Here is a 15,788-nt window from a genome sequence, read left to right on the forward strand (position 1 = left end):
TACCATTGTCCCCTCTACAGCATAAATCACATTGACAGCTGTAGACTGAAATGAAGTTCATCAGTTGTAGAAGAAAAAAAACTCTTTACTGCTCTCTGGTGGTAGAAAAGTGTATTGCATGCAATTCATTACCTCTTCAGCTACAAGTCCAGTTCCACATGCCACATCCAGCACCAGCTTTGAATCACAGTTTACTGAACACTCAGAAGCTAAGGCAGCTGCAGCCAAATGGGGGGCTTTATAATCCAATATAAAAACATCCTTTAAAAAAATATACAAACAGATTAAACAACTTTAATAAACTAAACTCTTAAAATTAAAACAAAATACAGATAATTGCAGTCATGCTAAATCTGAAGACCTAACTATATCACATGGGACCCAAAACATTGCTTTCAGATTTGTATGGTGTTTTTTTCTGAATGCAGCTCTATTATAGCTAATTTATTTATGCACATAATGGCCTATCACTTCATAATATAGTGTTTAGCGTCATAAAAAATTAGCCAGATTCCGTGTTTGAGATGAGTGTTTATTTATAATTTGCACATATACACAAGTAAAGGCACATAAAAATGTGTACATCTATTCCAGAATTATTATGCGTTTAAATACTGTGCATAAACGTGAATACTTTATGTAACATTACATGCATTTTTAAGCTGATCTGTTTCAGGGAAAAGTCCCTGAACCTTTTTAAAAATGTAAATTGTACAGAAAACACACGGTGCATTTGCACCATGTGATTTCTCACACCCAAAATACAGATTGCATTTTGACATGTGTGGGTGTGCTGTTGAGAATGAATGGCACCCTGTGAGTTCCAAAACAGCAGCAAATTTTGGCTGCAGGTGTAGGAACACATGCAAATTACATGCTGTCCTGCACCTGCACCTGCACTGTCAGGTACTGACTATGTTAATTTACAATGTAAAATTACCTTCGCGTCGGGCATGGCTTTTTTGATTAATTAACAGTGTCCAGTCAAACAGCAGAGTAAAGTAGGCCATAGACGGGTTGAAAATCGGCCGATTTTTTGGTCGGAAAAAAAATCGGCCGATTTTCGCACCGTTAGTGGGTTAATTGGTCGGCCGTTTTCCGGGCTTTTTGCACATTTCTTTATCGGACATGTTGGAAAATTTGCGGCCGATTTCGACGATCACAGTTAAAGAGCAGGGCCCTCAATCCCCTCATGTTTTGCATTGTATTGGTATTGTTCTGTCACATGTTCTGTCCCCCTTTGTAATGTACAGCGCTGAGCGAATTATTGGCGCTTTATAAATACTGTATAATAATAATAATAATAATAATCACAGTACAAAGAAAAAATAAGTAAACTGTTGCATTAGAAAAGGCAAGAATTTACTACTGTAGCTAAATGCAGCCGCATGTAAACGCATGTAATCGCAGATAAACACAATGTAAAAATGCGAGTGATCTCTGTACCAGGAGTGTTGGATTTCCAAAATAAATAAACATGCATTAACAAGCGGCAGAACAACTGCCCATGTGAAAGAGGCCCAAGGCTACATTCATATGAACACTGAAACGCTGTCCCTTGATGTACAACCCCAATTTCAAAAAAGTTGGGATGCTGTGTAAAATCTACATAAAAAACAGAATGCAATGATTTGCAAGTCTCATAAACCATATTTTATTCACAATAGAAAATAGAAAACATATCAAATGTTTCAACTGAGAAAATGTATCATTTTAAGAAAAAAATGAAGGTAATTTTGAAACTGATGGCAGCAACACATCTCAAAAAAATAAGGACAGGGCAACAAAAAGTTGGCAAAGTACGTCGTACTAACAAGGAAGAGCTGGAAGAACATTTTTTAACTATTTAGGTTAATTGGCAACAGTTCAGTAACATGATTGAGTATAAAAAGAGCATATTAGAGAGTCAGAGTGTCTCAGATGTAAAGATGGGCAGAGGGTCACCAATCTGTGAAAAGCTGCGTCTAAAAATTGTCAAACAATTTCAGTATAATGTTCCTCAAAATAAAAATTGTGCAAACTTTAAATATATCATCTACAGTACATAATATCATCAAAAGATTATGAGGATCTGGAGAAATCTCTGTCCACAAGGGACAAGGCTAAAATGCATTATTGGATGCTCATGATCTTTGGAGCCTCTCACTGCATTAAAACAGGCATGATTCTGTGATGGATATCACTGCAAGGAATACTTCCAAAAATCACTGTGAACACAGGTTCTATAAATGCAAGGTAAAGCTCTATCATGCAAAGAAGAAGCCAGATCTGAATTGATTCAGAAACACAGCTGTCTTTTATGGGCCAAAGCTCATTTAAAACAGTCTGCAGCAAAGTAGAAAACTGTTCTGTGGTCAGACAAATTGAAATTTGACATTTTTTTTGGCAACCATGGGGGCAATGTCCTCCAGACTAAAGAAGAAAGGGATCTTCTAGCTTATTATCAGTGCTCAGTTCCAAAGCCTACATCTCTGATGGTATGGAGGTGCATTAGTGTGTATGGAATGGGCAGCTAGTACATTTGGAAAGGCACCATCAATGCTGAAAGACGTATATAGGTTTTAGAGCAGCATATGCTCAGTCAAGAATGGAATATTCCTCTCCCAAAACTCCAGCAACTGGTCTCCTCCGTTCCTAGGCATTTACAGAGTGTTGTTAAAAAAGAAAATATACCGTGGCAAACAAGGCCCTGTCAAAACCTTTTTTGAATTGGGGTTGTACTTTGCCAGCTGTACTTTGCCAGCTGTTCTAACTTTTTTGGAGTCAGATATACTTACTTTGCTAAGACCTGCTAGGATTTGGGGTGTCAGAAATGGCTGTGCAGGAAGCCAGTAATATGCTGTGCCCCACAGATGGTACTGAAGCTCCTGTTCAAGTAGAAAAAAAATGACTGACAGCACACCAAATCCATATTGTTTTAACTGTGAGGGTAACCAGCATAAGGGAGGCATGAAGCTCTGCCCTGCACCAGGTAAATGCTGCAGACGCTGTTACAAACTGAACCACTTTGCTAAATGTAGCCATTCCACTCAAAGTACTTCTGTTCATAACTTAAAGAAGGCAGATCAGGAGCCTGATGACAGGCAGATTTATGAAATTGGAAAGGATCAGACGAATTTTAAACTCTATCACCGTGTAGTCATTAATGTCAAAATTCTGCTGCTGTTAGACCCAGGAGCAGGGGTGGACTGACAACTCATGGGGCCCCCGGGCAATAGGGGATCATGGGGCCCCTGTGTCCTTGCCCAAACTCAAAAAAGCCTATAAAAAAGGTACCAGGGGCATCTCATGGGGCCCCCTACTGACCCCGGGCTCTTGGGCAGTGCCCGAGTTTCCAAATGGTCAGTCCGCCCCTGCCCAGGAGAGAATGTTTGCATTTTGAATGCAGCAACTTACGATGTCCATTTTCATCATTACCCACTACAGGAGATACTGGCCACTCTAACAGGTAACATTGCTTGTCACACACCAAAAACAAACACTTCAGAAGTTTTGCATTTTATGCTACTGAAAATGGAGCCAAGCTATTAGGACTAGACTTGTTTCATTATTATTATTATAGAGGATTTATATAGCGCCAACAGTTTGCTCAGCACTTTACAATATAACGGGAGACAATACAGCAACAATACAGTTCAATACAAGAGGGATAGGAGGGCCCCGCTCCTTGGTGCTTACTGGGATTTAAAGTTCTGGATCAGACAGATGCTCAAATATTCCTGGAATATGCCTGGAAAGAGATACCTACAGGCCTTTAGTAATGGTTCACACTGATGCGGTTTGGGATGCGTTTTAGACCAGTGATTTGCATGACATGGAAAGTAAAATGAATTGCTATGGAGGTCGCTCGCATTTATTCAGTCCAGATGCAGTGTATTTTGAAAAAGGGTTGTGTGCATCTTTGGAGTGGTGCGATCTGTTTTTGAGGTCCATACAGTGGAATGTAACTCGCATGTGAAATGCTTATCTGTTCAAATCACATGCAATGAGAGAGAGACTACTAACTGATCCCCATGGGTTTCCAACCTAGTTATAGCCAAGAAAGTAGGACAAATTTGACTTTGTGCTGACCTTCACCTGGTGAACAAAGCATTAATACCGGTCTGTTACCCACTACGTACTACAAAGGATTTAATATCCCAAAGCCCTGGGCCAAACAATCTTCACTAAACTAGACCTCTGTAAAGGCTTTTTACAAATCTCACTTGCATTGTAGGCCAGGAACCTAACAGCTTTCATTACATGTCTGCTTTCAGACGCACTGCTGTTTAGAAGACATGCAGGGGACAAACGTGGTGGGTTTTCAGCATGATTTAAAAAGAGAGGGTCAGAAAATTCTTTTCCTGTGTTTCTTCGGGGCAGCCCATTGAAATGAATGAACTGCCCTATACACTGATGCTCAGATATGAACCAAAGGTTTGTTCACATGTAAGATTGGAGAGTGGTAGAACCATACGCTTCAGCTGCATTTTTACAATCTTCAACTGCTCCCCCCTTGTAGAGGCAGGAGCTGGGAGTATATACATGCTGTGGCTGCGACTGAAGGCATACCCCCAGGTGAATGGGGTTGCACTGCAACCGCCCCGCAACTGTATGCATTGCACATAGTTAAGGCGTGGTGATGCTGAATTTAGGGGTTATAACAGGTGGTGAGGAGGCAACATATTGCCTCTTCACTGCCTGCCAATTGCCTCTGAAAAGCGATATGAGCATGGATCATTTGTCCATGCTCATATCGTGTTGGTCCTTGCTGATAATATATACAAGCCCTAAAAAATCAGTTCTGATCCTACAGGAACAGGGGGTCAGAATTAAAAATAATGAACATGCATGCACATTTAAACACGCATGTACGTACATACATACACACATATAAACACACACATACATACAGTATATAAACACATACACAGTATATATGCACATATACACACACGTATACATTGCATACACAAACACACACAGTACATACTGTACACACACAGTACATTCACATACACACACATACATCCCGCGCACACACAAACAGCGATCAACCCACACATATGAGGTCTCACCTCAAACGTCAGATCATGGGCAGTAACTAGCACCAGACCTCCTCTGCAAATCCAAAGTGGTAACCTGTAAAGGCTCAATCTCATGTGACAGCTGCAGCACCCCTGACAAGCACCCTGGTTGAAAAAGGCTGATATAAAATATGGCCAGCTACACAAGTATCTGGTTTAGGGAAGATGTGGTGATGTGTGTGACGATCGCGGCGTGACCGAAGGACCAGCCAATCTAAAATTGTGCTGTCACGTGCGTAACAATGCCACGCCCAGCTGCACCCTGCACAAAGATTTTCCAGCTAATGGACTACAATCTGTGTACTTGCAGCCTGGGAGCAATTGTTACTGGGTCAGGTTAATTACACAATTAACCCTTCACACTGCCACCACCTCCTTTTTGTACAGAGAAAGAGGAAACTCGGCAATATCAGCAATAACACTATGATGTTGAATAATCATCTGTATACCACTGTCACCGCAGGCAGGGTATATAGAGGTTTAAACACACACACAGTAGCGCTCTTCAGAGACAGGGGTTCTTAGTTTGCATTAAAGAACTTTAGAAACAGTTCAACACTTTCAGAAAGTAAGATTTATTACTAAAAGGTCAAAAGGGTGCAATAAATGTATTTACAGAAAAAGATGTAGCCAATATATATATATATATATATATATATATATATATACATGCCGAGAGCAATAACACAGCAAAGAGATAACAGAAAGGAATTTAGAGAGATAAAGTACTTGCCAAAAGTCCTGGTTTAAGCATCTCAAGTTTTCTGAGCAAAAGGGCCTTATTTCCCAAAGTTAGTTCCAATGTTAAAAGGGGGCTTCTTTAACTTCATCTCAGCTCAGCTTAGCCTAACTTCTGCTCCAAACATAACAGCTTTTCTAGGAACTCAGCAGGGTGTCTCCTTGAAGCAGAGAACCAATGGCCTCATTTGGGGAGGGTGTTGGGGTGGAGACCCAAGCTAGAACCAAAAACCCTCCCAGCTGATGTCATGGTCCATAACTTACCCTCTGTGCATTTAGCAGCCTTGCCACTAGTAGATTAATATGCAGACGCATCTGCTGAACGTCTAGATATGAAATATGACATACCTGCTGTGACGGTTAAGGAAATATCATTTTCTGTGACAGATCTGAATTTATGCCTGGTTTTTATGTAAGTCTTTCATATTCCAAGATATGAAATCATAGGGGAAAATGGATCTTGAATGTGATGTCTGGTTTACGGTTTATCTGGAATGTCTTTGAAGCTCAGTGAGGAATTGGTTTATGGCTTTACGATCCCTTTTCCAGCAAGAGTCTCGCAGACATACGGGGGCCAGGCTAATTGGGGTTTATAACCATGACGCCCTCCCAATGAGTTTGCTGCCTGTGACCTCTGCATCAAACAGACCACATTTCACTCAACAGAGAGGGAGGGGGGATATCGGAGGAATCTGATTTGGGAGTAGAAAATGATACAAGATGGAGGCCTTTGCAAAAATGGAGGTTCGCATCCATCTCTGTGTGCACGATTGCTACAATGTGTTCCTTCGGAACTTACCAAGCCAAGCTGACACATGAAACTGCTATATATTAGGGGTATAAATTATTGCAGTTCTTACCTCTTCATACTGGGTGGCCCATTGGTTGTAGAACTGCAGCTTTTCAGCTGGAGAGCAATTCTTGTGTGCTGAGGCAACCTTGTCTCTCACTTCTTTCAGGTTCTTACTTGTGGCTTCCATGGTATAAGTCAGGGTTATACACACATTGGTATGGTTTGCACATGGATTTTACTACCTAGAATTAAAGAAAGAGATAGATGGCGCATACGTAAATCTTGTTATATAAAGTACAAAATATATGTAGATATTATTTCTCATTAATATTGGGAATCTTCACATGCTCAAAGGACAACTGTCATTTTATTGAACACGCTGCCAAAAAGCACACAGAGGAATGGGTACACACTATTTCCTATTTTCCTTTTTTTAATTACAAATGTAGTTACCCTGCCTTAAGCAGGAGTGTCCATTTAGAGTTGTCAGTCTAAATTTAGTGCTGCTGGGCTAAAGTCAGGCTAGGCCTGATTGATTCTTCTACTTTATGTAGGTTTTCCCCTAAGATCAGGTCATTTTTTTCTTCTGCCTGTTGTTGGGGGAGTATCCCTGGCAACACTGTAAGAAGATCCAGTTGCCTAATTTTGAATATTTATATCTCCCTGGCCAACTACGAGGAGTATTATTGTCAGTAATGCTAAATATTTGGGGTAACCTTCTGGAAGCTCTCTTACTTCCCAGATTTTCTTGGGGAGGACGTGTGAGTAACTGTTGTCTAACCTTCCAAGTCAGCTGCTTTATGAGGACACAGAAGGAGTCTGGGACCTGTAAGTTTGCACTTCCTTGACAGAGAAACTATGCAGGAGGAGTGAATCTGGATAGGAACATCAATGAGGAATTTAGGCTGAAGGGTGTCTGGAGAAGCTAGGTACAATGTGCGTGGACATGGCAAGAAGTCTGGTGGCTCATTCAGGAAGTTTGTGTGCAGTTACTGCTTTACAGTCAGGAGAATACAGAGTGCTGGTCTGGCTTAAAGGTTCTTTTTCTGTATCATCTGTAAGTAGATTTTGGAGTCTGTGTGTTTTTCAGTACACTGTGCCCTAATGTTTTTCTCCCTGGGTTTGCAGTTGCAGTAAACGTTGTTAACTCTTTCTAAACTATTTGGTGGACAATTCTTCACACCCCACAACAAGTCAAGGATAAAACCCTGAGGTGAAATAGTAGCCCCCCCTGACCACTGGGGGTTCCTAGACGCCTTCAGGGGATCAAGAAATGTTTGTGATCTGCACGCTTTTCTCATTTGATGGCATTCCCTGGTTCTTTGACAGTTTTATGGGGCTTTTTTTTAGCTCACATTGCCAGCATATATGCACACCACTGTGTACCCAATCCCCCCAGATCACAGCAGGATCATAGGCACCTGTGCCTTAATGAAAGAAAAAGGAATTTTAACTTACCTGTCAATTCCATATCTTGGAATACACAGGCTGGACATTCATAGACCCCAGGTTATAGGATGCTACTTTCAGATGGTTTGACACCATATAGTAACCTGAATGGAGTCCAGGGAATTACCAGAGAGTGCAAACCCAATGCCAGAAGATCCTTGGTTCTGGCCATAAACAGTGGTAACTCTTTTAACCTGGAGGCCAGGATGTCCACAATTGCAGTTCCCCATTTCTGACATGGCAAATGCAAGATGCTGGGATGGATGGACCATAAAGGGAAACACTCCCCCCCAGCATCTGTGGCTGGCATCTGTTATTACCACCATCCATGAGTATGAAAGAAATTACTTTCCCATTTCCAAAGCTGGATTGGCAATCCAGCAAGCTAAGGAGGTATTTGCTTGACTAGAGAAAAGAAAATGAAGATTCGGTGAAGGAATGTCCTTGTTTGTGCCAAATAGTGTTGTGTGGAACTGAATGAAAGGAACAACCTCAAATGAGGCTACCAAAAGGCCCAGGGCCTTCATGGAGTATTTCACTGTGGGATGTCTTTTTTATCTTAAGGCTTCAGCATTTGATTTTAAGGCCGCGAGCTTGTTTGCCAGAAGGAAAACCTTTGCCTGGGTTGTATTTATAATGAACATAAGTATTCTAGGTTTAGGCTAACTTTAGAAAGTTGGGAACATGGAGTTAGGCATCTTGAATGTTTGCTGATGCCAGAATTCCCCTTGTATCAGAAAAACAATTACTGATCTTGTAGATTCCATGTGAAATTTGGAGAATTAAGGTACTTTTTTTTTTTAGGGATTTTGGCCCCAGAATAGTTTGAATACTCCCACTAGATTTTGGTACCGTGAACAGGCTTGAATAGAATACTTTTAAACTACACTCCATGGGAACAGAAGCAATTACTCTATGGGACAAAAGATGGTTGTGCAACTATGACTGCCTTTGGACCGATTTTGGCTAGATTTGGCTAGTTTACTAGAAGAAAACATGAGTGGGTAGAATTTAAAACTCTATTTTGTACTGTTTTTAAAGCACAGATTAAACCCATAGCTCTGGGACATCTATGACACTGAGGAATGCAAACTGCAACAGACATCCACTCACTCTTAAAGTGTTACTAAATCCACAACAGTAAAATCAGTCTGTATATGCAGTAAAGCATGCTTGTTATACTCACTGTGGAACTTAAGGGGTTAATCTTCTGCATTGTGTAAAAGGAATGTTTGATCCTGTCTTCTTTGATCCTGTTCTTCTTCCAGTGTCTCCTAAATATCTCCTGATAGAACGGAGGCTCGGGGGCAAGCTGCACATGCTCAGTTTGGTGTGTATTGCTACAGAGTTTTTTGTCTTGGGAGAGTGCATTTGATCAGCACAGGGCCAATCAGCACTGTCCAGACAGAATTCGGGGGTCCTGCATCCTCCTACTGGAGTATGAAAACTCCTCCTACAAGCTGTAACCAGTGCTCTGCTGAACACTGACAGAAGCCACAAGACTGCTCTAACTGCTGATGAGAAAAGATATTCAGCAGTTTATATTTATTAAAATAATTGCATTTCCATGTTCTGTGTACTGTGGGAGACCAGATATAGTGAATGCAGGGTGCTGTGTTTACCAACATTTTAAGAATGAGGGGATACTTCAGTTATGAAGAAGGTTTGGGGGTAGTTTTGGTGGACCTCATGGCTCTGAAGATGAATCCTGGGAAGAGCGGTGCTGCGCTTTAGAGGAGGTAAAAGCCCTCGAGAAGAAGAGATTGGAGGCTTCTGTTATAGAAGAACAATTATGCCTTCCGTGACCTTTTTTAAGAATTTGTCAAGGGCATCACCAAAAATAAGTGCACCCTTCAGAAGGCATACCAGTGAAGTGTCTTTTAGAGGCAGCTTCCACTGTGCAGGTTTTTACCATATGATTTTGTGCATATGGACAGAAATGAGCCATTGCAGGACTTTGTGTCATGACTTGATCTAAGGCATCAATGCAAAAATTGTAGGGTGGAAGGCAATGTTTGTATGTCACCCTGTTGATTGTCTATTGCCCTAGCAAAGCTTTTGCCAGTGTCCAAACACCTGAAGGTAGCAACCAATAACCCAGGGTCTATGAATATCCAGCCTATGTCCTAAACGATTAAGATATTATCTTTCTACATGGCTGTGTCAAAGATGCCTTCGTATGCAGTGTGGTTAACATGCATTGTATTGCCATATGTTTACTTACAGCAAAATTATTCTCAGTGTGGCCATTTTCATATTAGTACCCCAGCAAAAAGTTCTATTTATATGAATACTTGTATTGTATACAGGCTATGAATCTCTCTGATCTTATCCCACTCCAGCACACAGTTACAGCCTCTGAGCTTAGGCCGGCTCTAGAATGACTAAGGTTGTGTTCTGAGCAGGAACATATTCTGGCTTAATGGATAACATAGGCATTAAACAAGGAATGTGCTGGGATCCATATTGTGATACCTGCCTCCTCTTATGTGGCCATTGCATATGATGTTGTCAAGAGTTAGTGACAAACATTCCCCTTAGTGAACATATGCTTGCAATTTACACAGCAGAGTACAAGAGCATTACGGGGAATAAAGAGTTATAAGTCTGTCATGCTGAAACACAAACACATGTGGACTCGTGCATATTAACCTTTTTGTAGTGTATCCATTAAATGAGACATTTCCCCCCTTGGGCCTATGCTCATTATGGTATTGTAGTGCAACATGCGCATTTAACAAGAGTTGCGTTAAGGAGTGAAATTATTTTGAAATGGCTGACAAAGCTCCACAATGGACTTAAACCAGAATTGCATCAATTTTGTTTAATGCACAGCACCACAACACAGAGTTGGTTCACATCTTTTCATTATGGCATGTGGCAAAGCAAGTGCATTACACTGTATCAGATGCTTTGGAGTGCCAAAATGATTGGCACCACAACGCATCATGCTGTGTTTCATGCGTTTCCTTGTGTTATAGAAGTCCTCCTGCCTGTAAGATGTCACTTCCCTCTACAATGGATGTGTTGCAATAGATAGACAATGCAGTGACTTACATGAACAGTAAGTAAAGAAGGCCAGAATAGAAGATTATACGTGTGCCCACTGTACTTTCCAGTTGTACATATTTAACAAATGCCTGGGGGATGACGCCTTAGTGGAATGTGTGCTATCAGTTCAACCTTGTAAGTCAAGCAGCCAAATTAAATTGTGTTTTATTAGGTCTCATCACTCAGTACCACTGCTGGCTAATATTGAGTATATTGCATATCAATATAAGCTCATTAACTGTTCCTTCATATCACATTCCCACACCCATAACCTGTACTTTGGCCCCATATCTAGGATTATTAGCATGCATTTCTTTCCAGTTATGGATCTTTAAATTGGACTTGGGAGTGTAATATTCATATTTTCCTGAAATCATGAAGAAAGATTATTACATTTAAACAATTGCTGAGGAATAGCTCTACCATTCCAACCCTTTCGTGTCAGCTGCACTAATGCAGAACATTCTCATAGTTTTAAATGGAATTTGGATATTTTCACTACAACTCAAAAGAATGAAAAATGCCTTTATAGTGACTGCTGGTGGCTGTAACGCATTCCTGGCTGGGACACTGGTTTTGCTGATTTGCCAAAGGTGCGGTCTCTCGAACAGAAAAAAATATGACTTTCTATAAAATCTTTTCTCCAAATTGTTTTTTTTAAATTGTAAAATGAGTATTCAATCACTAAACAGTTCATATATAATAAGAAAGAGAAATAAACTGAGAAGTAATCCATGTATTAAATACTTTTATGGCTGAACTTTAATATTTCACACCACCAGTTAAGCCTCTGTGGCAAGACAAAATGTATACTCCCTCTGGTGGAGAACAGGTGCACCAGGCAGCAGTGACACTGACCAGAGTCAATGAAATATCAGAGCTCTTAGATAGTCATGGTGTATAAGCCTAAACAAAAGCTGGATGATGCATAAAAGCTACTAACAACAGTTATTGCTATGTACAAGTCCCAGTAGCCTATTACAGCTAAACATATCTGAAATTATGCCGTGATCCTCAAAGCAGACTCTGTGTCAGCATTGCTTAGAATCCAAGGGTGTTTCAAGGGTGTTTTAGTGGCCTGGAGGCCGGATGTGGCCCTCTGCTTGCCTTTATCTGGTCCTTGGGGCACTATTCCACCCACTGACACCAATGATGGGACACCATTCCACCCATTGACACTAATGATGAGGCACCATTTCTCCCACTAATACCAATGATAGGGCACTATATCTCCCACTGATACCAATGATGGCACACTATTCCTCCCACTGAATCCAATGATGGAGCACAATTCCTCCCACTGATACCAATGATGGAGCACTATTCCTGCCACTGACACCAATGATGAGACCCCATTCTTCCCACTGACACCAGCAATGGCACTATTCTTCCTATTGATAAAAACAGCGGGGTTTTCTTCCTCCCATTAAAACCAATGACGCGGCATTGTTTATACCCACTGATGCTGGGACATTTTTTACAGCCACTGGCTATGGTTTGGCCCCCCTAAAGCCTGAAGGACAGTAAACTGGCCCTTTGCTTAGAAAGCTTGGAGACCCCTGTTCTAGGGTTTTTTGGTGAGGGAGCATTGGTGAAAAATATTTAAAAATACAGCAGACCTATCATAAAAATTAAAGTGGTAGTAAACTCTTTATGTTAACAGTTACCTACAGGTAAGCTTATAATAAAGCTTACCTGTAGGGAAAATGAATATCTCCTAAACGTGCACCATTGAGGAGATATTTGCTCTTTTTGAGAGCCCCCGCATGCACTCTGAAGGAACAGCATGCCTGTGCCGGTCCTTCAGAGTACTGTGCCATGGCCCAGGACTCCCATGTTCATGCACGGGAGTGACGTCATCGTGGCTCAGCCAGTCAGATGACCAGAGCTTGCAAACCAGGAAGGAAGACCGGGTGAAAATAGAAGCCTCTGCAGCGGTGACAGTGCACTGCTGGAGGACTTTGTTTTATGGGAAATCCTTCATAAGGTGCTAGTATGCGATGCATACTAGCACATTATCTTGCAGGGAATTTTTTAACTTTTTTTTTTTTTTTTTTTATACGTGTGGTTTACTACCGCTTTAACTACAGGCTATCTGCTAGCCTGCAAATTCACAAAGTATTAAAAAATAGAAGAACAAAAAGCTAAAAAATACTTAGGGCATTCTTGTGAGATGTAGGCTATGGCAAAGCTGAGTTATGTCATTGGTGCCTAGACAAGTGGGCAAGGAATTGAGGTCTGAATTAAATATCTTGCACTTTTGCTAAAGTTTTTTTAGTGAGCCATTTTACATGAGGTTGGGGGGGGGGGTTTACGATCCCCATTTTTTATTGCTATCCAGTAGTCTACTAAGAACATTTCTCTTCATTACCATTTTATTGACACCAGCTTTACCATACTATCACAGGGAGAAGTACATGTTTAGTATTGCAGAGATCCCCTTTTAGCTTTTTGTTGCTGTGTTCCTGTTGCACATTTTTCACCAGTTTCTGTCTGGTGAAATCAATCTCACAATGATAGGATATGAGGCATTTCTCAGTAAAAATACAAAAAGGCTCCTAAAATGTCTCCAAACAAAAAAAAAAATGTTTTTTTTTTTCAAAATTCTGAAAGAAGAATTGGCTGGATATATGGATATACACTTTAAGCCATATATGGCGGCTACCAAACTGAATTCCATGCTAGCTTCTAATCTCTCTCTGGAAGCTGGATGGTAAAATAAGCTCACCAGTATTTCAGATTCACTTTAGTTGCCAGAGTCAATACAAGGCTGTATTATGGTGGCATACCACCCTTGCATTCTCCATGATGTAGAATCCAGTATGGATGTGGAGTCTAGTAGAAAAGAGAGAAGTGAAGGAGTTATCACTGAAGTTTCCGTAAGATAAAAGAAGCCAGCTGGTGATTCAGCCCCCAGCTGCCCACTTGAGAAAAAGAATTGAGCGCAGTAAAAATGAATATTTGCAGCCTTGAGAGATCCCGACTCTTTATTACTACTACAGTGTCAATGACAAAAAATAAAAATCCCAAACCACTGATGTTCCCCTGCAAATATGTAAGCAGTAAAGCAGATTTCCGCAATGTTCCAGTTTGTTCTACAATAATGTGTGCTTGCATCATATGCTACAGATTTGCTTTAGAGAGTGTTGATGTGTTAGAGATTTAGAACATATGCCAAAAGTCAATCTACAAAATCAATAGCAACGATGCCATCATTAGTACTACATTAACGCAAACGTACAAACCATATATTATCAACAGGCAAATTGTGATGGTGTCTTTTAAAAAGGAGTTCCAGTGATTGCACATTACCCAAATATGACTAAAAAGCTGGAAGAAGACCTCAAAGTCTAACTTTCTCTAGTTTCTGGAAGACCATTGATGTGGCTTTCCTAACTCCAGATCAAGAGAACTACAGTCTCTCAATGAAATGATGTGTTGTAAACTTGCTGGCTGCAATCACTCAAATGGGTTACTTCCCAGAACTTCACTTTTTTGGTCTTGTGAATAAAGCAAAACTATTGGTAAGCTCTGCCTGGCCTCTTAGAGACAGTTTATTTTCCCCAGACACCATATTGAAAATATATTTTAATTTAGACGCTCTATATAATTTTAAAGCTCACAAAAAGCATCTGCCAACCAAGGATTTACTCCACACAGCCTAAGAGGCTATAGGGATTCAGCAATGTTCCTGGATTACCCTCACATCCCTCCCTTGCAGGTGCTGCTTCAATTCTGCCAGCCAAGTGTGGATTAATCTGGCTATACTAGATGATGCCAGATATGTAGTAGAAGGCAGCAGTGAGCAATTCTTTAGAATGTGACCTTGTCTGCATCTTGGGAGAACAGGTTCCCTTCACTGTGCAAACACACAGATATATTATGAGACAGTTGCCCAAGCTTTCTTATTTCAATAGGTTTGTTAGATGATTGTGATGTCTATATCCATCTTCCCAGCAACCGTATCAGGCAATATATTTTAGGAGGAAAAGTGATTTTCCCAAGATGGATTTCCCCAGCTCGTAGACTATCGTACCTCCAAAACAGCCCTGGTCTGAGCACATCTGAGAGAACACAAATGAGTGATTGTATGATATAACATGCTTGTCTATGGGCCTGTCAGATGGCCAAGACATCATTTAGCAATTGTGTTGTTTGCCAAAATCTTTTGTACGAGGTCATAGAAGAGATTTTATAGGGCACTTATAGGCTTGTAATCTTGTCATTTTCCAGTGCCAGTCACACCAAGAACAAGAATAATTTTAACTTTGTGATTGCTAGTTGTATAAATCACTGTCAGGAAAAGCTTTTCCCATAATTGTTCTTATTCATAAGCCAAAGGGCCCATTCACATTGTGGTGATATGTGATAAAATGCACTGTTTACTGTGCAGTAATGCAACACATGAACCAAAGTGCATTTTTGTGCCATTCATTTTAAATGGCATCCAAACACACTGCAGTACTAGGTTGCAAAAAGGGTACAGGTCCATTTTTTGTATGTGTTAAAGTGTACATATGGCCATTTTTGTTTTGGATAGAGTTGGGAGGTTAAAGTGGTTGTAAAGGCTGAAGGTTTTTTTCCTTCATGCATTCTATGCATGAAGGTAAAAAACCTTCTCTGTGTAACAGCCCCCCCAGCACCCCTTAATACTCACCTAAGCCTCCTCTAGATCCAGCGATGTGCACTGA

The 15,788-nt window shown here is 40.7% G+C and overlaps 1 protein-coding gene across 5 annotated transcripts in view; it reads right to left on the reverse strand.

Annotated features, from left to right (window-relative positions):
* Positions 1-15,788, reverse strand: part of METTL27 (methyltransferase like 27) — an 80,907-nt gene that overhangs the window by 37,449 nt on the left and 27,670 nt on the right. For 3 of the 5 annotated variants that reach the window (XM_089657231.1, XM_089657204.1, XM_089657208.1), the window contains 3 exons: positions 13,826-13,932; positions 6,665-6,839; positions 133-261 (listed from right to left, as the gene is read on the reverse strand). In XM_089657231.1, coding sequence (XP_089513357.1) covers positions 133-261; positions 6,665-6,784 — 249 coding nt within the window. In that variant the 5' untranslated portion in view covers positions 6,785-6,839; positions 13,826-13,932. The remainder of the gene's footprint in view (positions 1-132; positions 262-6,664; positions 6,840-13,825; positions 13,933-15,788) is intronic. The other 2 variants (XM_089657223.1, XM_089657214.1) reach the window with 1 other exon arrangement.

This window comes from Staurois parvus, unplaced genomic scaffold (assembly GCF_062004578.1).
Source record: "Staurois parvus isolate SC_StPar_1 unplaced genomic scaffold, SC_StPar_1.0 ptg000029l, whole genome shotgun sequence".
Classification (NCBI taxonomy): Eukaryota; Metazoa; Chordata; class Amphibia; order Anura; family Ranidae; genus Staurois; species Staurois parvus.